The sequence below is a fragment of the Phyllobates terribilis genome, unplaced genomic scaffold, assembly GCF_046119375.1.
Source record: "Phyllobates terribilis strain yellow unplaced genomic scaffold, ASM4611937v1 Scaffold_11__3_contigs__length_659146591, whole genome shotgun sequence".
NCBI lineage: Eukaryota > Metazoa > Chordata > Amphibia > Anura > Dendrobatidae > Phyllobates > Phyllobates terribilis.
The window spans coordinates 638480544-638506856 of NW_027362771.1; the positions used below are offsets into that span (position 1 = coordinate 638480544).

A 26313-nucleotide genomic window follows, 5' to 3' on the forward strand; every position below is an offset into this window, starting at 1 on the left:
AAATTGGGTCCGAAGTTTGTGGGTCCATTTAAGATGCTTCAGGTGGTTAATCAGTCTGCTGTTAGGTTGGAGGTTCCCTCCTCCTGGAAGATTAATCCGGTGTTTCATGTTTCCTTGTTGAAAAAATCTGATGTACCGGATAGGGATGCTACTGTCACAGTTCCTCCGGTGGTGGAAGACGGTGAATATGAAATTTCTCGTATCCTGAATTCCAGAAGGCATAGAGGGAGATTGCAGTATCTCATCGCTTGGAAAGGTTTCGGTCCTGAGGATAACTCCTGGGTAAGGGCGGATGATGTCTCTGCTCCTAGGCTTATCTGAGCATTTCACAGGAGGTTTCCTGATAGGCCTGGGCCTGGAGGATCCGGAGGATCCTCATAGAAGAGGGGGTACTGTTAGAACCCTCCTGTTAGTTTTTTTTCTATTTTGTGGTCACGTGACCTGCTGCCTATTTATTCCAGCTCCGCCCTTCTGGCTTTGCTGGACTTCAGTGTTACTTTGACTCTTAATCTAGCCAGGTGCTTTGTACCTATCTCCATAGTTTGCTTGGTCCTTGGACCTCTAAGTATTTTAGTCTGTTTGTCTTATTGCTCAGCTACAACTTCTGGTAGGAGGTGTCCAATTTTGTCCCAGTCCTTAGTACTTTTAGGGACCCCTCCCTTATATCTATAGGTCTGCGTTACGACTAGCTGAGGACGAAGGCGGGTCTGTTCACAAGGAACAGGTTGCCCGCTGCATCATAGGGAATCAGCTTAGTCCTATTGCAGGGACAGTTTTCCTGTCTTTCCTTAGTTCTTGTACCAGATCATAACAAGTTTAGTCTGTATGTGGGGTTCTGTAATTTTTTTGCATAATTGTGTGGAATGTTTTTAACTTTATATCTTAATAAATATATAATTTTAAAATGTCTTCCCTTTAGTTTATATACTGTGATTGGGTAAGATTAATAATATTTATTGTTGTGAGCCCCATGTAAATAAACCACCAAACTTGGTGCTGGTGAAAAGGATGAAGCAGTTTGTCAGCGCGTTTCGCAACCCGACTGATTTTTTTTTCAAGACACAACCACAATGAAACAAAAAGAGAAGTAAGAACAGCAAGGGGTTTCACTCCAAAAGACATAGAGATAGGGAATGTAGATTCTGAGCACCAATTATTATTTTTATTATTATTAAAAATGTTCAAAAAATGCAGCGGGGCAACAAAAAGCTCACTGGGTGCGCCCAAACAAAAACAATGCGTGCATGGTGATAATAAATTAATAAAGTTTGCAAAATAAAAACAAATTAGGAAAAAAGATAACATGGTTGTAGAAAATATATTATGGGGTTAAAGTACATTTTATAGATGCACAACATTTTTCCACTTCTCATCAATAGACCGGAATGAGGGATTGTTTTTCGCTGTTGACCTGAGATATGTATTGATACATTTTTGGAGTACATGCAACATTTTTTTTTTAAATTGCTTTATTAAACAATTTTACAAACAAGTACTAATCATAATAAACCATCTAGAGAACAGCATATTATTGGATAACTTGCGACATATATTATCAATAAAGAGGAAGGAAAAGAACAGGTTGTACATGTGTCTTTTGTTATATGATCGCTGTTTCTTATGGATGAATAAATAATAGCCTAAAAGGATGCAAGAGTAATACAACTTAGCTTTTTCTCAAACTTTAAACCTACAACAAAAACATCAATTTCAACTTTGCTGCCATGATTACCTCCATATTGATGTCACATCTTATCATGGTATAGATAAGTATATATCCAAACACAAATTTAGTCTATCTTCTTAAAGAGTAGCACTTTATCCCAACTATGTGCCCAATTTAAAAGTATCCCAAAGCTTGTACCCTCATCCACGATTAGAAACTGTAAGATATGAATAGTTTCAAAAGTCCCAAATTCTAGGAAACTTTAAAGGACCTCCTCTATTCTGACTGTTTTTTAATATAGAATTATTAAATTAACCAGTGAGATCCAAGATCTCAGTGTTGGCTGTGAATTACCCACCCAACATATTGCCAATAGCTTCCTAGCCGAAAACAAAGTTACCCGCAAAATCCTAATATCATAATCCCATATGTCTTCTTCTAGTACCACAAACAGACAAATTAATGGCTCACATGGGATTGGAATAGATATTACAGAAGATAATAGAGTAGTCACCTCACGCCAAAAGGAAGAAGCAATTGGGCAAGCCCAAATCATATGTACGAAATCTGTATCCAAGGTATGACACCAAAAACATTTCGAGGTAGGAGATCGCCCCATTCGGAATAGCCTGAGATGAGTAAGATATGTCTGATGAATAATATAGAGTTGAATCATTTTGTTAATGGTCGAAGGAGAAAGAAAAGTTGTGGACTCCAGAATCCCCTCTCATTCCGTCTCATGGATATTAGGGATGTAGAGTCTATATCTATCCTTCACTGTCAGTGGCTAAAACTAACTCAATTCTTAGTCTATCTCCACACTGCACCTGCTTGTTTAAGTAAGGGTAACAATTTAAGAGATGTAAAGAAAGACTTGGGGATTAGTATGTTGTAATACACAGCTAAATATGAGCATCTGGGTAGTTCAGCGCAAAGTTTACCGCATTGTGGATAATTGTAAAATTAGCAGGGGATGGATAGTATATACTGTACATAACACATATTGTTTGGAATTTATAATGGCATTTACAAAAACAATTCACCCTACGGGATCCCTGCGAGTTACCCCAAACTCCCATCTGACAGCTTGGTGTATTAGAAGTGAGACCCTTCTCGAGTAACTTGTACGAAGGAATGTAGCGACCACTGTACCCATGGTTTGTTTATCTGACTGAATCCATAGTGAGGTCAATTTGAACTAATGCTAAAATATGTGGATGAAAACCTTCTATCCTTTTATCTGCGAAAATACCTTAACCCTTTTAAGAAAGGATTTAAGACCTCTTACCTTCCATGTTATTTTATACATTTCAATTGTGACATCATTTACCTCAGATGACACCCATCCACAGCACCGCAAGCGAGGTTCATAAGATGGCAGCCACTCCTTCTGGAATTCCCATCAGCAGGATTTCGTTGGTCGCACCGGACCAGAGCCCAATCAGTAGCAGCTCATCTGAAGCCCAATGATTTACACGCTCCAGGAGCTGTTATTCGGGGCACGGAGAGACATCAGGAGGCTGGTAACTACAGGAGAATATTCGCACATGCAACTTTTTGAACAGTTTTTATTGTATTTTCTTGGAGAAAGTTTTTCCTGTTTTAGTAATCATTGCATAAGATACATATTTTTAAAATTTATTAGTTTGGGCAAATACGCATGCATCAATAATAACTATATTTTTTTCATGGTGTGTGCATGGTTATTTTGATTTCCTACCCTTCAAAGCTGTAAAGGGAGGGGAGCTTCTGAGAGCAACAGTCAGGAGTGAATTTAGGGCAGTGCAGCAGACCAATTGTATGTTGTTCCCATTGAAGTTGGTTAAGCCCTGGGTGTGATTCGGCATGACCCTGTCCATCATAGATGAGGAGTTGTGCTGTAAAGAAAGGATGTCCTGATCTAGAAAATTGGTAAAGGTAACAAATCAAGTTGAAAAATCTCTAGTTGGTAATTTACCAGGCTGCATGCTTAAGGATGGCTTTCCTAATGTCTTGGTTTCTCAGGCTGTATATAATGGGATTGATAAAAGGAGAAAATACAGTATATAGTAGTGATAGGATCTTACTCATGGTGAGTGTTCGACCTTTTGTTGGGAAAACATAAACACCAAACATGGTCCAGTAGAATATGGAGACCACAGTGAGGTGGGAGCTACAGGTGGAGAAGGCTTTCTGTCTACTAACACTAGATTTAATCTTTAAGACTGCTGATATAATATAAGTATAAGACAATACTATGATTATGGTTGGAATTATTACAATTGGAATGACCATAACATAAATCTCCAAGTGAACAATGAATGTGTCAGAACAGGAAAGATCTAGTAGGGGAACAATATCACAGAATAAATGGTCAATGATATTTGGACCACAAAAGTTTAGTTTTGCCATTTTTATAATGTAAATAAATTCAATAGAAAATCCAAGCATCCAACAGCTAATCGATAATATGACACAAAGTGATATTGTCATGATGGTGGAGTAACGGAGGGGATTACAGATGGCCACATATCGGTCATAAGACATCACAGCGAGGAGAAAACATTCAAACACTTCTGGAGTACCTAAAAAGTACAACTGAGTGAAGCAATCAATAAAAGCAATGTATCCCCCATTATTGAGAAGAATTTGAAGCAAATTAGGAACAATATTTGTAATCACCAGAATGTCACTGATGGACAGCTGGGAGATGAAGAAGTACATTGGAGTTTGGAGGCTTTTTGTGGTGGACACCAGAGTGGTGATCAGAAGATTTCCGCATATTGTCCCACAGAAAACCATGAGGAGAAGACAGAACAGTGAAATTCTTAAACTTTGTCTGATTTGAAAGCCTAAAAGGAAAAACTCAGTCACCACAGTCAGATTGTTCTCCTGTACACAAAGCAAATTTTAATTCTAATGTAATAAACTGAAAACAGCAAAATAAAATAGCTTGATGGCTACAAGATTCCTGCTCTAGATAGCTATAGAATTCCTGGTGACACAATCCTTCCTAATTGCTAAGACAAAGAAACAGAAGAACTCAGATGAGCGCGGCCTCTTCAGACACCGGAGACGAGCTCCATAGACTGTCTATCCAGACCATCGTTAGACTTCAGCAAAGCACCGCAGCACCTTCATTTTATTACTTAGGGGGAGAGTGTTTCATACTAACTAGACTCCTATCTATCAAAACTGTCTCTATAACATGCGAGTAGCTTTTTCTGCAATTAAATGAAAGAAATTATGAAGTGTTGCTCGCTTTTAAGCTTTTTGTATATTGTTTAGAAGTATTGAAAAGCATCTAAAATACAGTAATAGGTATGAACAATTCATATCTAAACTAATTGAATTTGTTAAAATTTACCAAATTTCCCAACCTGGATTTTCGACAAGTTAATTTACGTAAATCCAGTAAAATTCTGGTTTGTCAGTTACTGTTTTACTGGATAAATATGGGCCAGGATAAGGTTAAAAAAAAGTAACAAGTCATAGTCACCTAGCCTTTCACCCATCCCTGCTGCAGAAGCTTCCTGATGATTCTCTGCTACCTTCCTCAGGCAATAGTTTCGCTCAAGTGTCCTTTAACTCTTCAAGGTCGCTTTTTGCACCAGGTAGGTCCAGGCCAACTTTCTGATATTATGACTCAATAAAATCATGTAATGTATCAGCCTACATTACCTCAATGGACAGAAGTGTTGGAGAAGAATTAAGAGAAGACCAACACTAGATCAAGGGCAGAAAAATCCAGAACTAGAGGTGAGCTGTGATATCCGTGAGCTGTGGTGGTACTTACAGGTGAGGAGCAAGGTGAGTATGTTTTGTTTTTGTTTGTTAAACAATTTCCACACATCATTGTATTATACTTTGGGATTGGGAGACTTCCAACTGTGATTGGGGCTCATTTGAATAGCATTGAATATAAATTTGATGCAAATTGAATTTCCACCCTGAATTTCTTAGAATTTGCCAAATTTGAATTTTGGCAGATTTACTCACCTGTATACAATAGTTAATTATGAGAGAATTCCTTTTGATTGTCATATTCCAAATTAGATAATAGTAATACTTTTTCTTATTTTTTCTTAATATTGTAAATCAATAATTTTGAAATGAATCTTAAGCAATCTGCATTAGGTATTATCACAAAGATGTTCACTGGCAATACTTACATCAGCAGCTTCTTTATTATTCATCATTAGTAAATATCACATAGATATATTATATTTTACAAATCTCATTTCTTATATGAAGAATTTCACCAGAGGCAACAGGCAACATCACAATCGTGCCTCAGTACGCCATCACTAGACACATGAATATGGGCCTGAATGGATGAAAGTCTGGATACTTATATATTAAGCAGAAGTCTCAGTACCAGGTGAAACAAATCATGGGAGACTTTCGATTGTCCCACAAGTCGCCTTCATTTCAGGCAACAAAGGTGATAAAAATAAATCATTAACAGCTTGCTTTATTATATTCATCTCTAAGAATTTCTTGAAAATGTAGCCGTGTTTAGGAGAGTTAAAAGAATATTTGTAATATTATGTATGGATATTTTAGATATACGATGGGAAAAAAAGCATCTTTGCAATGTAAATGAAGTCATGTCACAATATATAATACTAATCTATTTGAGCACGTATTACCACAGATCCAGTCTTTAGGATTTGAAAACTAATATTCTCACTACTTTACAGAGAAACCAAGATGAGGAAATTCCTGCTTATTATATATATAATATAATAACAATAGAATCTGCATGCTAGTCTTTATAATGCCAGAAACCCAACCAACAAAGCCCATAAACCAGTTGGCCGGATTCGAAAAAGGAGAATGTATTCCCCCATCAGGAGTCTTTAACTATTTATCTCTAAGTTCACTTATTTTATTGATTTCTGCTTTGACCTTGAGAATCCCTCGCAGGGTCAATAAAATGGCAACAGGAGGGAGCAATTGTTGTTCTTTCAAAAGGTACCGACACCAGTGTGTTGAAGACTGAATCATAATTTATTTTGGGGGATGAGGCTTGAATGTTGAATCCCAGTCCTTATTTTGGTGATCAGACCCGCTACATCCGGATTGTACACACTCCGCCACATCGGTCCCATTGGTCATGTTATATTTAACTGGAATCAGGGGTAAGTTTCCGACCCAGCTATCATTAATGTGGCAAATACCTCACAAGGCACATCTTTTTTTTAAAACTTAGATTGAATCCAGGTTTCATTGTGCATGAAGTGTGGTGTTCATTTCTCCCACAGTTCCAGAGGTAAGGCTAAAGACAACACAGTCCTGGAAGATATTGACTGAGTATGAAGAACCAAAGACCTTTGGCTTTTCTCTTTCCATTTCCTTTATAGGAGAAGTATGGTGTTGTATAAGTTTATTCTACTGGTCCATATTTAAAACTTGATCCAATGTTTTTATTAGCCGTGCTAATCCCTGCAGAACAAATAATAGGACACTTATTCTACCAGTGAAGTGAACTTTTTACAGTGATTGGCATGGATTCAGATGGATTTTCCCACAAGTTTCATTGAGGTGGACTTGGAACAGGTCAGCTGGACTTGGAACAGGTCATCAAACTGTTGATCTAGGCTCCTTCTCACGTATATGCATATCACCACACTATGAAATAGATTCACTCGATGCACAGCACTTGAATTAGGATCTGGAATGGATGAAAACATGTTTAGTCAGCACATTAAATCTATCCTGCAAGGCCTGGACCTCAGCTGCCGTAGTACCGTGTTGCATCTGTAACACTTGTGGGAAGTACAGACCCGTCTTTGAGGCACTAATGAAATGGACTTCAAAAGGGGACATGCCTGTCTTTCTATTTGGAGTGCAAGGGACAAGAACTCTACCCAGTTCTTTACTGTTCCCTCCTTGGCATTTTTAATTTTTATCTTAAGTGTCCCATGTAACCTCTCCACTTTCCCACTGCTTTGTGAATAATAAGAGGTAAAGAATGCCTCTTCTATTCTGAGAGCCTGAAAAATGTCCATCATTATTTCTCCAGTGAAGTGTGGAGATCACTTTCTATTGTTTTTGGGACATTATATCCACAAATTAGTTTCTTCATTAGTTGTTTTATCATTGCCACTTTTTACTGGTAAGTCTTTTGGATATCCAGAACAGAAATCTACATATGCCAGGAAATATTCATACACTCCTACCTTGGGTAGTTGTATGTAGTCAATCTGCTGTCTTTGAAACGGGTAGAGAGGCCTTGGTGTCGCTTTCTTTGGGTCTTTTACTGTTTTACCTGGCTTGTGCTGTGCACAGATGGGGCAGGAATTTGGTGTCTATGTGACTGAAAACAGGATCGATCCAGAAGGCATTTACCATGGTACACATGTGACTTTTTGAGTCTTTCACTTTCACTTTGATTATGTCAACCTGGACTGTTAACATCAGTGCTTTCATTAATTACTTCCCCAATTCTGCACGTTTTAAAGGCTTTTCAGCTGACACAAGAAAAGCTCTGCTTCTCCAGAAAGAGCCATATTCATGTAAGATCCCAAATGTATAATGAGAGTCTGTGTAAATATTGGCCGTTTTACCTGTTGCCAGTCTACAGGATTCAGTGAGTGCTTTCAGCTCTGCCTCATGCACTGTCATGTGAGTGTGCTCAGCTCATGTGAGAAGAATACTGCATATTCAGTGTAGAATCACCAACCTAGGTTGTGTCTGGAGCCATCCACAAAATAACGTAAAATCTGCATTAGGAACAGGTTTATCGTGCACATGCGAAAAACCCACTGTCTCCTGACTCATTAATTCTATGCAATCATGTTTGTGCGAGATGTCAAAGTACTCCTCTACACTTGCTACCACTGTCACCACTTCCACAAACATGGGTCCAAGAACATTATCCGTGCCCTCCCCAGGGCACATAGTGGTAAGGACTGCCTAACCACAAACACGTGGACAGGTAAATGTGGCCACGGTTGGAACATCTCACTGACACATTTCACTTGGTTAATATTGTGGAAGCAGGGACCCAGTGGGACCCTTGGATGGAACACGTCCTCCCGACACAGATAATTGCGAGTCCTGTGTCATTCAGGGTTGCCCCCACATTCTACAGCTCCTGCACCACCTCCTTCTCCTCTTCAGCCTCCATCTCCATCAGTTGATTCATTTTTTTCAAGAGATATTCCAGATTATGTACTTAAACTTTGTATGTGGCAATAGCAATAAGCAGGACTGTATGCTTAGGAGACAAACTGCACACCGTTGCAGAGTTGTTGAAAGCTGAACCTGGTGGCAGCTCTGAAGCTAGGAAAGCTCGCTCCTGTCCAATGCCTGGCCCATGTGCTCAACTTTGCGGTTCAGCGGTTTCTGAAAACCCACCCGGATCTGCTACAGCATCTTGTGAAATTACGCCTCTTGTGTGCCCATTTCAGAAAGCCAGCAACAGCTTCTGTCCTCCTGGCAGGTCTTCAGCAACTTCCAGCTCACCAACTGGTGTGAGATGTGACCACACATTGGAAATCAGCATTGCAGATGTTAGAAATGATTTAGAGCAGCAGAGAGTAGTTGTTGAGTACCAGCTTTAACACGTCCGTCAGCATTCAGGTCAGCCTCCGCACATAAGAGCTGATGAGTGAGCATGGATGTCTGACATCTGTGCAGTCCTCCAAAACTTTGAGCCCTCAGCCCTTGGTCCCGCATTTGTGGTCACGTAAAAGATTGTTTACTCCATCACATGACAAAGCAAAGAGGTTGAACTCCACCATCTCCAATCTGTTGGCCACGGAAATGGTGGAGTTATGCCCTAATTTTTTAAAATGTGAACAGTACTGATTGTGTTTCCATCTGCTGGGTTGGCTGTAAAGTAAGAGGTGTCAGTCCTCATTATAATGCTTATACTCAATTTAAATTAATTGTTTGGCGCAGGTTTTGTTCTCACAGGAAAACACATGATAAAATAGAAATTGGTTTTCTTTCTACCATGGTAGGTAAAACAGGCTACTTCTCAGCTTAAAATTGTTTGGGGCAGATATTCTTCTCCACACAGACCTGATAATCTCAAAATGGGTATATAAAGCAGACTACATCTCAGCTTAAAATTGTTTGGGGCAGATATTCTTCTCCATACAGGGGAAAAAAAAGGTTGCGTACGAGCAGCTTCCTGACCCTCGACTGTACTGTGCTGTCAGGGCAAGAAGAGGAGGAGGGTGACTCTGATGGCGAGAAATGGGATAACACATTGGATGATGAAGAGGTTGTACATCCAACTTGGTGTGAACCTTGAGGCACGTAGCTGAGTAGCTCATCTGAGGAGTTGGAGGAGAAGAAAGACAAGGAGGTTACATTGCATCCTATGGTGCACACATGGAGTGATGCAAGCACGAGGAGAACTGGATCCTTACCCACAACCATAGCATTGAACAGCAGCGTTCCCAAGTCTGCAGCTAACAGGGGCGGCAAAGGTTGCCTAGCCTGGGCCATTTTTGAGACTGCAAAGGATGAGCCAGCGTTCTCTGCAAACTTTGCGATAAAAAACTCAGTAGAGTTAAAAAGTGCAATAATTTGACTACTACAAATATAAATCTTCACATGCGCAATCAACATGCGTTACTCTGCCAATCTCACTGCGATAAAATGCGGACCTCAACCAGTATCAGCTGCCTCAACAACCACATCAGCTGCTTCTTCCTCCTCTTCTGTTTCTGTGTCAAGTATTGGCATGAAAGGTCTCCAACTGCAGAACTTCCAGTTCTCTACCTTCTCCAGTCAGGTTGAATGAGAGCCCGTTATCTGTAATGGAAGCGGTCATGCCTGCTGTGTTTGTTTCACTGAGCACACCGCACGTTTTTCAATCCACAGTAACATCTCCACCTGCATCTCACTCATGGTCCAGAAGTTTGTCCATTTCACCGTACTCCACCCTCTCTCAGCAACGCAGCCAGCTCTCGATCCTGCGTTTGTGGTCACGTAAAAGATTGTTTTCTCCCACACATGACAAAGCTAAGAGGTGGAAATCCACCATCTCCAATCTGTTGGCCACAAAAATGGTGGTGTCCGGCCCTAATTTTTTGTACTGTGAACATTCCTGTATGGCTGCTCTTTTACTGAGGAGGTAACTGGAGAACCCGAGGGAAACCCCCGCAAACACAGGGAGAACATACAAACTACTTGAAGATGTTGTCCTCTATCATCATAAAGGAGTTAGCTCATTGTCTAGGAGACCGACCTCCACTGCTGTCTAATTTTTGATTATTGTGTTTGAAGCTTTCAAGGTGTCACGGGTTTACCATGACAGAGAGGAGTCAGAAGACCACAGCATCTGATTCGTCCCACTCCTGAAGTCATTAGAAGCCTTTCACCTTCATATTAATCGTTTCACGGGTTAATATGCTCAGCTGTGAGCTCCTGGAAGCTTACTGTGATTTAGGCTCTCAGCAGATTATGTCCCAGGCTTCTCCCCTACTGTGATAACGCTGTACCCCAACACATTAGACTGTCACCTACCATAGAAACCTTGAAAAGGAGGCTGAAGACCCACTTCTTGTGACAAGTGTACAATCTGTGGTAAGCCTCGTTCCAGCATACCGCTGCATGACTAGCTGTACCCTGACCAACTGTACCCTCACCCATCCCTTGTAGATAGTTTGTGCGCCCTCACAGGCAAGATCCTCTCTACTCTTGTATCAGTCGGTGACCCCTTTTGACAGGTAACGCGCCATGGAATAAATGTCGCTGTAATAATAATAATTATATTACTTGAACTCCGGGTCAATTGATGGCACTTTCCAGGTGTCTACCCCTATTCGATGTATTTCGGTGGCTTTTGGGCCTGTTTGAAGATGTTGTATAAGCTTTTTTTATCCCAACATTGAATCCTATGGCATTCGGTAATGTCGGACAAATTAATCGACGAATAAATTTGGCGAATATCTAAATATTCGCGAGCATTTCCGAACCGAACATTTCAATGTTCGCTCATCTCTAGACACAAAGAAAACAATGTAAACAGAAAGAGAAAATATCATGACTTAGCAACAATACAGTACTGGAATTGTGGGGAGAATGGCTATTATTCCAGACATTGCAAAAATACTAAAAAGGAGAAGGAACAGACTGACTTTGCATTTACTTTTAACTAGGAAATTGGCAACTCAGTGACAAATGTGCACCATGTTTTTGTCCCCTCAGTACCTTGTCCTACCCTAATTATGACCATAACAATGCCAGTGAGAGAGAAGGCAGAATTTTTAATTGACACTGGTGCAGCCGAGATTGTGATACACAGAGACTTTAAAACGCCAAACATGATTATTTACAATATTGTAGACTGTCAGGGAGTGGTCACTGAAGCTCCCCTGACTAAGTGGTGGAAATTAAAATAACTGGATAGCCAAGATGTGTTTGCAAAGCTCATTGATAGTGAAAATTCTAGTATGAATTATCTGGAGGACAGATTGGTGAGTGCTATGCAGACTACCATACAATACACATATAAGGACATTTAGTATAAAGGTCACTTCCAAAGTATACTGAAACCCAAAAGAAAGGGGAGCAACAATAGTTCATAAGAAAAGAGAATATCACACGTTATTGAAAATCAGAAATATGCATAATAAAAGCAATTAAAATTTTGTAAGTGAGGGAGAGTCAGACAGCAGAGATCCCCTGTATCCAGGACCTATCTTGTAATGATGGCATGTAATAATTTATAGCCATAAATCATATTCAACAAAATATATAAAGTTTCAGTTAGCAGTAAAAATGGAGATAAATACATATAACAATAGAGGCCCCTAGTGGCAGCAACTAGTAATTCATAATACATATTAGAATAAGGCATAAGTTTAGATATGGCAAAAATATTATTTATATACCTGTGAGAGGTCAATGGATTTGTGATGAAAACACATCCATTGACCTATGGGTTATATAAGGACTAGTGATGATCGAGCATGCTCGGGGGAGCACCTATTCTCTTCAGCGTGCTCGGGCGTTAAGTTTTCGTCACTCCATGAACATGATTTGCAACTGTTTGACAGCTTTAATACATGTGAGGAATGCTGGAAAAACAGGCATTCCTCACATGTTTTAAAGCTGTCAAACAGTTGCAAATCTTGTTCAGAGAGCTAGGAAAACTTAACGCCCGAGCATGTTGAAGATAATAGGTGCTTGCCCGAGCATGCTCGTAAATCTCGAGCAATGAGCATGCTCGCTCAACACTAATAAGGACCCTGCATTACTGTATATCCACACCCCCAGGAAGACAGGAAGAAGCAATCATGAAACGCTGGTGGGGGTTTTCGTATTTCATTTTTGATATTGAATAAAAATATTTTTCCCTTTTCATATGGGCTATTGTTGCTTCCCTTTCTTTTGGGTTTTACCATAAAATACCCTTTTCCAGCTATTACAGTCACAAGTCTCCTCTCAGATTGTGTAAACTTTAAGGAATGGTGTATATGTCAAAGGCTGTGAGAGAACCGGATGCAGAATGTTTGAGGATATGGAAATGCATCACGTGCCAGACACCATATATATGGGCAAGGGGAAAAACTGATCTGGGTTGGCTCCCCATCCTTCCAGTCATGATTAAATTGAATGAGTGAACAATGTCTCCATGTTTTAAACAATATCCCTTAAGCACAGTCAAATCAGTGGCCTTGAATAGAGATTGAAAAGAATATGTCCAGGCAAGGGCCCTAGTGCAAAAGTCCTCACCCTGTAACACCCCCTTTTAACCATTTAAGAAACAAAGACCCAAAGGATCCCTTGACACATGCAGGATGGTTTGTGATTTCATGGCTGTTAATGCTGTGGCACAGAGTGTGAGCTCAATTGTTCGAAACCCACAAACCTTGTTGTCCCAAATCCCAGCAATTTCCAGATGTTTTCAAGAAATGTATTTGGCAAATTGACTTTTCTCTGTCCCCTTAAACCCTAACTGTCAGTATATTTTTGCTTTCACACATGAACGGAAGCAGTACTGCTGGAAGATCATCCCACATTGAGGAAAGAATTAATTTACTATTTATTCAACAGCAATGGCAGGGATCCTGGAGCAGTGGCAGCCACTCCATCCACAGATCATGCTATTACAGTACATGGATGACATTTTGTTATGCTGTCTGGTCCCGACTTCATGCAAGGAAGCCACAGTGTTGCTCAAGGAGTTTGGAGGTGAATGGGAGCAGCGATATGGGGTGATAGCTGGACAAAGCAGTTGGGTCAAGGGATGGCTTTTTGAGGATGAGTGTGATTGTGGCATTTTTGAACGCAGAGGGGAAGGTACCAGATGTTAGTGATAGCTTGAAGTGATGGGTTAGGGATGGGATGGGAGTTAGGAATAGGATGAGTGTGGGGGTGAGGTTGGGGAGGAGGTGGGATGGGATAGGGTCGAGTACACAAGTGGTGAGGTGTGATTTGGAGAGGAAACGAGTAAGCTCTCCTTCAGTGATGTTGGAGAAGGAGGTTATGGGGGAAAGGCAATTGACAAGAAAACAAAGGGGTTCTGGTGGTCTGACAATGAAGGCTTGCCTTGTTTGGTCAATCTTGTTTTTGAAGAGTGTGACAAATTCCTCAGCAGTCATGAGGGAGGTCGGAGGGGGCAGTGGAGGGCGAAGGAGGGAGTTAAAAGTGCTGAACAGTTGTTTGAGGTTGTAGGATAAGGAAGATATGAGGGTTGTGAAGTAGGCCTGTTTAACAGAGATGAGGGCTGATTTGAATGTGAGTGTTGCTAGTTTGAATGCAGTGAAGTCATCTTGCGAATGTGTTTTCTTCCAGTGCCACTCTGCAACCCTGGATGCTTGTCGAAAGTTTTTAGGGAGTTTATTGTGCAACGGTTGTCTATTGATTTGTCGCACTCTGCAATGTAAACATAGCCCAAGGTGTGGAGGAGCATTTTTGTTTTTGGTTATTTATTTTGCCTTATATACAAGTCATTATCTGTAAAAGATGTTCCTTCACATTTTTCCCAGGAAAATGGATAATGCTTCCTGTCACTTTGCGACCATCACCACCACTCTGTCTTTCACACTGTCAAGTCTCAGTAGCCGTGAGTCTGGACTGCATATTCCTCACCCTGATACTTCTTCCTCCCATCATGCCGCGTGCCCAGTGACAACTGATCCCACAATTGAACTCTCCGGTAGTGGAAGATGAGATGGTGGATGATATAGTAACTGACTCAACCTGGCAGGAGAACATGCAGAGCAAGGACAGCAGCACACAGGAGGAGGGAGGCAGAGCAACCCAACAGGCAGGAAGAAGCAGTGTGGTGGCCACAGACAGAAGGCAGGCAACTGTTCCCCGAAACACCAACACATAGGAAGTTGCCAGTACAACTGTTATGTCTTCCCAAATCTGGTTTTCTTTTAAAGACTCTGCCGATAACTCCAAAAAGGCCATTTGCACCACCTGCCAAGCCAGCATCAGCAGGGTTGGCAAAACGACCAGCCTCAACACCAAAAGCATGATCAGGCACATGGCAGCAAGCACCTGACTTTGTTGGCCGAACCTGAGGGTACAGGAACAGTGTCTGCTGGAGGCACCACTACTTCTTCCACTGTTGTGAATGCAAGCCATTCCCCTGTCCATGGTGAATGCGAAGATGCCTTCTGACTTGCACTTATTGCTGCAAACTCTCAACTAGCAGCATCAGGAAGCACGTCCATGTCCAATCCCAGCACAGAGTTCAGTTGTACATGCCCCAGTCCTTGGAATGCAAGCGCAAATACGTAGCCAACGCCCCACAGGCCACACTACTAAATTCCCATATTTTGCGACTGCTTGCACTCGAAATGTTGCCTTTTAGGCTCGTGGAGAAGGAAGCATTCTGTAACCTGATGCCAGCGGCCATCCCTGGGTACTTGATCCCCAGCCACAGCTATTTCTTCCGGTGTGTGTCCCAAAACATTAGCAGTGCCCTCAACAACGCAGTTACTGGGAAAGTCCACCTAACCATGTACACGTGGACAAGTGCTTGTGGGCAAGGACGGTACATCTCGCTGACGGCACACTGGTTTAACATAATGGGAGCCAGCACCCAGTCGGACATTGGGACAGAACAGATCCTCCTGATGCTAAGGGTGGCGGGCCCTATGTCAATCAGGGTTGCCCCCACAGTCTACAGCTCCTGCATCTCAACCTTGCCAGCCTCCTCCTCCTCTTCAGCCTGCATCTCTAAAATGATCACATCAGTCACAAGCTGGAAGCACTGCAGCACTGCCTTGGCCGAGCAGCAACAGGCTGTGCTGAAGCTAATATGCTTAGGTGACAAACTGCACAATCCTGAAGAGTTTTGGACAGCTCTGAAAGCAGGCAGATCTGAGGCTCAGACCCCTGAACCTACAGGCAAGCATGGATGTGTGTGACAAAGGCTGGAACCTGGTGGCGGCTCTGAGGAGAGCTCACACACGTAGCATGCCTGGCCCTCGTGCTTCTGCAGTTTCCCGAATCCTACCCGGAGCATCCGGATCTGCTTTTTAAAGTACGCACCTTGTGTGCCCATTTTAGAAAGTCACCTAGAGCTTCCAACTCCTTTGCCGTGTTTCTGCAGTGTTTGCAGCTTCCACCTCACCAAGTGTTGTGTGATGTCCCCATGCATTGGAACTCTACACTGCAGATTTTAAGAAGGATTTCTGAGCAGAAGAGGGGAGTTGTTGAGAACCAGCATCAACAAGGCCGTCGGTATTCAGTTCAGACACCACACATAAGACCTCAGGAGTGGACATGGATGTCAGACATATGTACCATCCTCCAAACTTTGAGGACTCCACCAAGATGGTGAGCGGTGATGACCAGAGATGAGCGGTGTTTGACTAGAACTGTTCGTCAAACTCAAATTCAAACTGTTTTGAGCGGTGTTCGAGCCGTTTGACGAAAACGAACGATTTGCAAAAAATTCGGCTGTTCGAGGTTATGTTCGATAACTGTTCGTGCACCAAAAGCATGTCCTGCATGTCAGGCGCTATTTAGAGCACCAATCATGCAGGGATTGTCTGCCACTCACTGTAATGCCACAGCCATGTTGGTTGTGGCATTACAGTGGTTGCCCAAATCGATTGGAACAGTGCTCACAGTGAAACATGAAAAGCTGGCAATTCAGCAGCGGCATACACCAATATCCAACAATTTAGAACCGAAAGAATAGAGTATCACACATAGATTAGATAGATAGAAACATGTCAGTCACAAATATTAGAAGTACAGTGACAGTGTTGGTTACTGTACTTGTCATTTAGTGTAAAGGATTTCTTAAAAAAATATTAGTGTTTTCATGCACCATCTCTTTAAGAAAGCAGGCCGGTAATTCAGCATCGGTACCCGACTATTTACAACAGAAAGAATAGAGCATCACACATAGATTAGATAGATAGAAACATGTCAGTGACATATATAAGAAGTACAGTGATAGTGTTGATTACTGTACTTGTCATTTAGTGTTAAAATAAAGGATTTATTAAAAAAAAAATTGGCGTGGGGTTCCCCATAATTTTAGTCTCTAGCGGAGGTTAAGCAGACGGCTGGGGCAGATGTTTGAAGCCTGGGAAGGGGGTAATACCCACGGAGCTTCCCTGGCTACTAATATCAGCCCCCAGCAGAATACCTAGCCTTTACTAGCTATTAAAATGGGGGACCCCAAAAAAAATGACGTGGGGTCCCCCCTATTTTAATAGCTAGCAAAGGCTAGGCAGACAGCTGGGGGATTATTTTAATAGCCCAGGAAGGGTGCCATGAATATTGGCCCCCTCCCAGGCTAGAAACACCAGCCGTCAGCCGCCCCAGAAATGGCGCATCCATAGGATGCGCCAATTCTGGCATTTAGCCTCGCTCTTCCCACTGCCCTGTAGCGGTGGCAGTGGGGTAATAGGGCAGGGGTTGATGTCAGCTTATAATGCCAGCTGACATCAAGCCCAGGTTAGTAATGGAGAGGCGTCTATAAGACACCCCCATTACTAACTCCATAGTCAAAGTTACAAAAATGCACAAATACCCAGAATAAAGTCCTTTAATTGAAATAAAGACACAATTCTTTATTGTTCTAAATTAAACCATACTTACCATCACGCCCATTCCAGCTGTAGCCAACGATCTCCTGCAATAAAAGTAAAATAATAAAGCAACATCATCCTTACCTTTCCATGGTTCCCATGACAGCTTCAGCTCTGCTACATTCACATGACAGGCTGGACCGCAGCAGAACGCTGCCATCCAGCTTGCCATGCGGCAGACACTGAGAAGCGCAGGCATGCTTGCGCTCTGCAGTGTCTCTGAAGGATGACAAGCTGGATGGCAGCGCTCAGCTGTGATCCAGCCTGTCATCTCAATGCCATCCCTGCGTGGGAGAATTCTCCTGCTCAAGCGCTGAGCGCTGATAATTTTCCAACGCTGTCAGTGACGTGCATGAGGTGAGCTGAGTTCATTGGACATGAACTCGGCTCATCTGGATGCCGTCACAGCCAGACATTGAGGAGCTTCACTGAGGAGCTTCTCAGTGTCTGGGGCATGGCAATCTGGATGGCAGCATTCTGAGATTTGTTATGTGCAGCTTGAGATGGTGCATTATCATGCATAAAAATCTTGCTGCGGAATACACGGTTCTTCTTCTTGAACCATGGCAGGAAGTGCTGTTTGAGAAACTCCACATACATTATGGAGTACATATTTACCCCTTCAGGGATCCTAAAGGGGCCGACAATCTCTCTCCCAATGATTTCAGCCCAAAACATTACTCCACCTCCTCCTTGCTAGCGCCGTAGCGGTGTTTGCATGGGGTGTCCATCAACCAGCCATCCTCCACTCCATCCATCTGGACCATCGAGATAATTTCATGCATGATAATGCCCCGTCTCATGCTGCACATAACACATCTGCATCTCTGGCTGCTATGGGCATAAAAGGGGACCAACTTATGGTGTTACCCCCATGCTCCACTGACCTCAACCCCATTGAGAACCTCAGGAGCTTCATCAAAAGGAGTGTCTATGATGGCGGGAGGCAATTCACATCTAAGCAACAGCTCTGGTAGGGTATTCAGTCCTCATGCAAAACTATTGAAGCAGAAACCATCCAAAACCTGACAAATTCAATGAATGAGAGAGTTCAGAAGCTCTTTTCGAATAAGGGGTCCTATGTGCAAATGTAACATCACCTAGAATAAAGTTTGGAGTTGAAAACTAATTTCAGTGTGTAATAACCTGCTAATGCTTATAATTTCAAAAATTACCATTTTTTTGTTATTTAATAAAACGAAAAGGTTGAAAAGTCTGCTGTGTATAATAATTTGGAACATGCATTTTGATTGCAGTTTGAGTGTTATATTTTTTAAAAAATATACTGTTATCATAGGCAGTTTGTACAAAAAAAAACCTTTCAATTGTACTCTAATAGTTATTTGACTGGAAAAATACAATGACTGCAATTCATACAGGTAATTTGGAAAAATCTGAGAAAATATTATTTGCATAATAATTGGGAACACAGTGTATATACAAGTCATTGCCCTGGAAAGGATGTTCCTTAACATATTTCCCAGGAAAATCCATTACGGTTTCATTTTTGCATGTTTTATTATGAGTCCATAAAAGTGGAGTAATACCTCTGATAACGTTGTTGACAGCAGTGACCTGGGAGTCAGAAATGCTTCCAGGGGTCTACCGCATGCTGTTCCCATGTCATTTGAGCACTGTTCCCATCGATTTGGGCAATTTTTAGGCCCTCTGCAGACCGCTAGGGGGAGCCATCTGAAAAATGCTGGAGTTTCCCATAGACTTACATTGGGCTCGTTGCTCGGGTCAAGCACCCGAGTATTCCAATGTGCTCGACCCGAGCAACGAGTACCCAAGCATTTTAGTGCTCGCCCATCACTAATTATTACTAATAGTAAATCTGCATACTACACTCAACTGAGGAATTTAAGTCTTCTTTTTTCTTTTTCTGAATTGTCTTGAGTACTCAGTTGCCGATTACAGGCAATTTTATTTTTATTCTTTATCATTAGCTTAATTATTTTTCACACTTGAGACAATGGGAATACAAATCTCTAAAGATTTCCCTTTCTCCATAGACTTCGTCGTCTGGATATAAATACAAAGACGGTTAATGTTATCATGTTCTTGCTGTTGTATATCTGACCGTTACTGATCTGTGTACTGCACATTTCCAATATCAGTGTTATGGTGTATATATGTCTGATGATCTTTTTTTTTCTTATATCAATATTAGGAGAACAAATACAATTTCATTACTATTGAGCAGAGCATGAAAATACCTGAGGTAAGTGATCTGAGTAGTCTGAGTATTTGTTATGGATTTTGCCTCAACTAGTGAACAATTTTAAGAAACATGATGTGCAAACCACAGAAAAAAACATATTTTACAATTTTTCTAAAGCATAGATATTGCATATTGTCAACATGGATTTCTCAGCAAAACTCCCAAATAGTATCAAAATAATGTATAGTTTGTCCCACGACCTGATATACTCAATGGACAGAAAAATGAAGAAAAAGGGCATTTTATATGTTTTTAGAATTTTTCCTTAATTTTTTTTGGGTGGTAAAACATTTTTTTTTTAAAAGTAAGTTTACCATGATTGCCATTCCCATTGTGCAGACTCGTATAACACATTTCACTTTTACAGGACGGCATACCATAAAAACAAAACCCGAAAAGCAATGGTAGAATTGATGCTTTTTTTTATTTTTTAAATAGTCAATTCTATCCCGAAAGATGTTTTTTTTTTTTCCATTTTCCATTACATAATACAAAAGAATAAATCGAGCCTCTAAAAAATATAACTCATGCCCCATTGGCACAAATGTCCAACACAATGGACTAAAGTGATTGTAGATACCTAAAAAGAAGCCTGATATAAAGCAACAGATATCTAGAAGTCCACATAGGAGATCATTTACGTAGAGGCCATGGATGGAGAAATAGAGGGACATTTTTAAGAATGACATTGATTCTTTAATGACTTAATAAGTGTTTGTTTTTAAACAATATCATCACAGTATATACAATACTTTAGACTGACAAACATTGGAGTCTACATAGGAATTAAACCTACAGAAAATTAGTGTTTGTTTTGATATTATTTTTTTTCAGCAGGGTGAGACCATCATCAGAGAAATAGTGTGACATGATTAATCAGGATTAAAAGGAGAACCTGTTGTTTGGTGCTGGAATAAAGCCCCTGTAGTGTTCTTCAGTAATGATATAAAATTAAGCCATTGCTCAAGACCTTGATGTGCTCTGTCGGTTGTTTAGTGCAAAAGTTGGCTGTGAATAGATGTTGGAGATACTTTAAATAGACATTTTTGTGGTTTGAGCAATCCAACAGATTGAATATTCTCTAATACAAATTTTGGTTTCTTAATCTATGTTGTGATAGTAATTATGCAGCTTATGATCAATGAAAAGCTTACCCATTTCACTTACAAAAAGGAATAAGCCGATCTTCTGCACTTCTGATAGAAATCCAAAGGAACATTCCAGGAAAAAGGATAGGTAGCAATGCGATTTATTATCAATGCGTTTCGAGGTCATCGGACTTCTTCATCAGGAAAAAAGAAACACAAACTGTGTGTTGTTCCCAAATGAATGGGAATGTAGAATGACTTCGAAACACGTTGATAATAAACCACATTGCTTCCTGACTTGTTTCCGGGAAACTTCTTTTGAATTTCAATCAGCAGCGGAGAGGATCTGCTTATTCCTTTAGGCCACTTTACTACTTTGTTAACTTGGAGGCTGCAGCAGCTGAAAATGTCGTTTTTCTGATCCTCCTTGATTCTCCTTGTAAAGTCATGTTCCAATTTCTGTTTCAAGTCTGACTGTTACAGAAGCACATGTCCCTTAAAATACAGTACAGACCAAAAGTTTGGACACACCTTCTCATTTAAAGATTTTTCTGTATTTTGATGACTATGAAAATTGTACATTCACACTGAAGGCATCAAAACTATGAATTAACACATGTGGAATTATATACTTAACAAAAAAGTGTGAAACAACTGAAAATATGTCTTATATTCTAGGTTCTTCAAAGTAGCCACCTTTTGCTTTGATGACTGCTTTGCACACTCTTGGCATTCTCTTGATGAGCTTCAAGAGGTAGTCACCAAAAATGGTCTTCCAACAATCTTGAAGGAGTTCCCAGAGATGCTTAGCACTTGTTGGCCCTTTTCCCTTCACTCTGCGGTCCAGCTCACCCCAAACTATCTCGATTGGATTCAGGTCTGGTGACTGTGGAGGCCAGGTCATCTGGCGTAGCACCCCATCACTCTCCTTCTTGGTCAAATAGCCCTTAGAAAGCCTGGAGGTGTGTTTGGGGTCATTGTCCTGGTGAAAAATTAATGATAGTCCAACTAAACGCAAACCGGATGGAATAGCATGCCACTGCAAGATGCTTTAGTAGCCATGCTGGTTCAGAATGCCTTCAATTTTGATTAAATCCCCAACAGTGTCACCAGCAAAGCACCCCCACACCATCACACCTCCTCCTCCATGCTTCACGGTGGGAACCAGGCATGTAGAGTCCATCCATTCACCTTTTCTGCTCGTACAAAGACACGGTGGTTGGAACCAAAGATCTCAAATTTGGACTCATTAGACCAAAGCACAGATTTCCACTGGTCTAATGTCCATTCCTTGTGTTCTTTAGCCCAAACAAGTCTCTTCTGCTTGTTGCCTGTACTTAGCAGTGGTTTCCTAGCAGCTATTTTACCATGAAGGCCTGCTGCACAAAGTCTCCTCTTATCAGTTGTTGTAGAGATGTTTCTGCTGCTAGATCTCTGTGTGGCATTGACCAGGTCTCTAATCTGAGCTGCTGTTAACCTGCAATTTCTGAAGCTGGTGACTCGGATAAACTTATCCTCAGAAGCAGAGGTGACTTTTGGTCTTCCTTTCCTGGGGCGGTCCTCATGTGAGCCAGTTTCTTTGTAGCGCTTGATGGTTTTTGCAACTGCATTTGGGGACACTTTCAAAGTTTGCCCAATTTTTCAGACTGACTGACCTTCATTTCTTAAAGTAATGATGGCCACTCGTTTTTCTTTACTTTGCTGCTTTTTTATTGCCATAATACAAATTCTAACAGTCTATTCAGTAGGACTATGAGCTGTGTATCCACTTGACTTCTGCACAACACAACTGATCGTCCCAACCCCATTTATAAGGCAAGAAATCCCACTTATTAAACCTGACAGGGCACACCTGTGAAGTGAAAACCATTTCCGGTGACTATCTCTTGAAGCTCATCAAGAGAATGCCAAGAGTGAGCAAAGCAGTCATCAAAGCAAAAGGTGGCTACTTTGAAGAACCTAGAATATAAGACATATTTTCAGTTGTTTCACACTTTTTTGTTAAGTATATAATTCCACATGTGGTAATTCATAGTTTTGATGCCTTCAGTGTGAATGTACAATTTTCAAAGTCATGAAAATACAGAAAAATCTTTAAATGAGAAGGTGTGTCCAAACTTTTGGTCAGTACTGTAGTTACAGTTGTCTTTTCAAGTACACATTCACAGGTAAGAGGTTAGGTATCTCATTACTCACAGGGCTCAGGTCTCATTGTTTGTGCATTTAATCAATTTACGCAGTTTGTCCTCCTGTTTTGTGAGTCAACAAGCACCAGGGTCCACACAAAGGTTAATCAACATATTAAGCAAACATTCATTGTTCCACGCCGAGTCACTGTCCTTCTTGACAAGCCACAGAAATAAATACACATACATTTACAAGTCAACACAAAGATAATAGTGTATTTCCCTTGGCTTAACAAATCTAATCATGTGGCTGATTAAGATTATAAGCTGTATCGTCACAATTGTGTATTGCATAACTGAACTAGGTGAGCACCTCCTTCACCCTACTTTTATATCCTTGGATACGACCCTATTGTACTTCTTTTTTTCCCAGTTTCTACTACATACTCATTTTGTTTGAAACTTAAGTTGTGCAGGTATAAAGTGTATCCACACTAATTTGTAATTGATGTGCAGTTTGAGCAACTGGTTTCATAAACTTTCCTTGAAGAAAAATAAAATGAAGGTCCTTTGCATCTAGGGAAGACTTGGGGTGATTTATAGTAATCAAATTTTCTCCATTCCTCGGATGTATAAAAAGCAGCATAGAAGTAAAGTAACCTGATGTCGGGGCTTCGCTGTGAGCTTTTAAAATCAGTCATCAGTGGGGAGCCAGGGCTTACCTCAAGCCACCTTTTGAAGTTTCTGTGTCATGCTGAAAGAAGTCCATAAAGCCCTTAAGTCTCTCCTTTCTTTTGTGATCAAAACACTTTGAATTCAGTCTCTGTCTTTTTATCTAATTGTTATTTTAATTCAGGAAAGAGGCCACAAACTATTTACCACTTTTTTTGCTATCTTTGCAGAACAATCTGACTTCAGTCTTCGAGTTTTTCCTGGTAGGCTTTCAGAGCAACCAATGTTCAGTAGTGTTTCTGTTTTGTCTTCTCCTGGTGGTTTACTCTGGTACAATATGTGGGAATCTCCTGATCATTACCCTGGTGTCCATCAGCAAGAACCTCCACACTCCAATGTACTTATTCCTGACACAACTGTCCATCAGTGACATTGTGTTGACCACAGATATTGTCCCCTACACTCTACAAGTTCTCATGAATAATGGAGCCACCATTACTTTTATTTACTGCTTTACCCAGTTTTACGTGTTTGGTGCTATAGAAGCATCTGAATGTTTTCTTCTCACAGTGATGTCTTACGACAGATATGTGGCCATCTGTAACCCTCTCCATTACACATCTATCATGACTAGTGCTTATTGTGTAAGGCTGTCCATCACTACATGGTTACTCAGTTTTTGCTGTTCTCTTATTTTAACCTTAACAATATCAATGCTGACTTTTTGCGGACCAAATATCATTGACCATTTTTTCTGTGACACTGTTCCCTTACTAGAACTTGCCTGTTCTGATACCTACACTATGGAGTTAGAGATCTACATACTGAGTTTTCCTACACTTGTCATCCCCACCACCATTATAATCATCTCTTATATTAATATTATTGTGACTATCCTACGGTGTCAGTCTCGCATCAGTAGACAGAAAGCCTTCTCCACCTGTAGCTCCCATCTCACTGTGGTCTCCATATTCTACTGTACTCTACTAAGTGTTTATGTCTTCTCGATGGGAGGACAAACATTGACTATTAGCAAACTCCTTTCACTGATGTATACCGTAGTTACTCCATTTATTAATCCCATCATATACAGTCTGAGAAATAAGGAAATCAAGAATTCTCTGCAAAAACTCCTCAAGAAATGTATGACTTGTATTGAATTTATTCAATCTGTAAAGTAATGGGCCTGAAAGTAAGACATTTTTTATTGTTTATGAGATCATTGTCAAGCTAGATGATGACGTGTATACTTTAATGGCTTTCGACAATGTGTTGATGGGAATTTGCTTTTACAGATGTAGTTTTCCGTAACACAAAACAATATCAATGCCATGATGCAGATAAACTGTACACTAAACATAGCATAATCCACTGAATATGTCAAGTTAGATTTTGTATTAAACTTTTTTGCATCAAGATATTTGGTTGCATTGAGCTATGTGTGTCCTATGTGTGCTACATTTGTATTTTTTCCACCTAAAATAATAATAGGTCTGGTTTTGGGTGTATGAAAGCACTAAACCTGGACTCGTGTTTGACCTATAGTCTACTCTTTCCCAGGAGTCTATTCAGGGTCTTGAACTCTGTTGGCCCCAGGACATCAGCACAAGTTGGCTACCATGTTAATTGGAAGGTAACAGGCAGGAAGGCATCCAGCAACCACAATGGAAAGGACAATAAAGCCATTATTCATTAATAACAAATAAAATAGCAAAAAAAAAAAAAAAAAACACACCAGGCCTACACATTTTGAGCACCAAGTCTTCAAATCAAAGGCTTTGATTAAGAGCCTTAGTGCTCAAAATACATAGATCTAGCGTGTTTAAATTTTTTCCCTTTTAATATTTTAATACTTAATAATCAATAACGTTTTTATAGTCCTTTCCATTGCAATTGATGGATGACTTTCTGCTTTCTACCTGACCATTTTCATCAGCAGCCGGCCCGAGGTCTCTGTCTGTACATCACACCCTTATTTGATTGAGCGATACCTAGACAGGGTGAGCTTATGTGAATTTTTTCTTTGCCTATGTTAATGGGAACCTGTAATTAGATTCAGCCTAAACAAGCCAAGTTCTCCACTCATCAATTCAATTGATTGACAGGTCTCTCAATATGTTGAGAAAGAGCCGTCCAGTGAGGTGGGATAGGTCTAGAGAATTCAACCAAGACCCAAACTGGATTAGTCAAGTCTCTGTCTATTGTTCTCATTTATGTTTTTTTCGGAAACTGAGCAGTTTTTCATAGAAAGACATGGCAATCTGAAAAAAAACTGCCAGGCTCTGATTCACGATGCCAGTGGTTTGGGCAGCATAAATCTAATGACAGGTTCTTTTAAAAATCATAATCTAAAAGTATAAACATCCCCATTGACATTTCTCTCTCAGCTGCCTCTAAGCTTCGATCCCTCACTTCCTCCGTCGGCCTTTCCCAATGGTCTTCCGCAGCCACTCATAAAGATGGCCACACTCTGGACCTCATCTTCACCCACCTCTGTTCCCTGTCTAACCTCTCTAACTCACCC

General features: G+C 40.8%; 2 protein-coding genes across 2 annotated transcripts in view; one reads left to right on the forward strand and one right to left on the reverse strand.

Moving 5' to 3' along the window:
* Window positions 1-8512, reverse strand: part of LOC141167584 (olfactory receptor 1500-like) — a 30104-nt gene extending 21592 nt beyond the window's left edge. Inside the window, exons 1-3 of the mRNA XM_073654973.1 lie at window positions 8417-8512; window positions 3624-4537; window positions 2229-2295 (exon numbers count right to left, since the gene is read on the reverse strand). Of these exons, the coding sequence (XP_073511074.1) occupies window positions 2229-2295; window positions 3624-4537; window positions 8417-8512 (1077 nt within the window). The remainder of the gene's footprint in view (window positions 1-2228; window positions 2296-3623; window positions 4538-8416) is intronic.
* Window positions 8513-17917: 9405 nt separating this feature from the next.
* On the forward strand, window positions 17918-24970 carry LOC141167585 (olfactory receptor 10A7-like). Its single transcript, XM_073654974.1, has 2 exons — window positions 17918-17933; window positions 24084-24970. The coding sequence occupies exons 1-2, from the start codon at window positions 17918-17920 to the stop codon at window positions 24968-24970; spliced, it is 903 nt and encodes a 300-aa protein (XP_073511075.1).
* Window positions 24971-26313: the final 1343 nt, after the last annotated feature.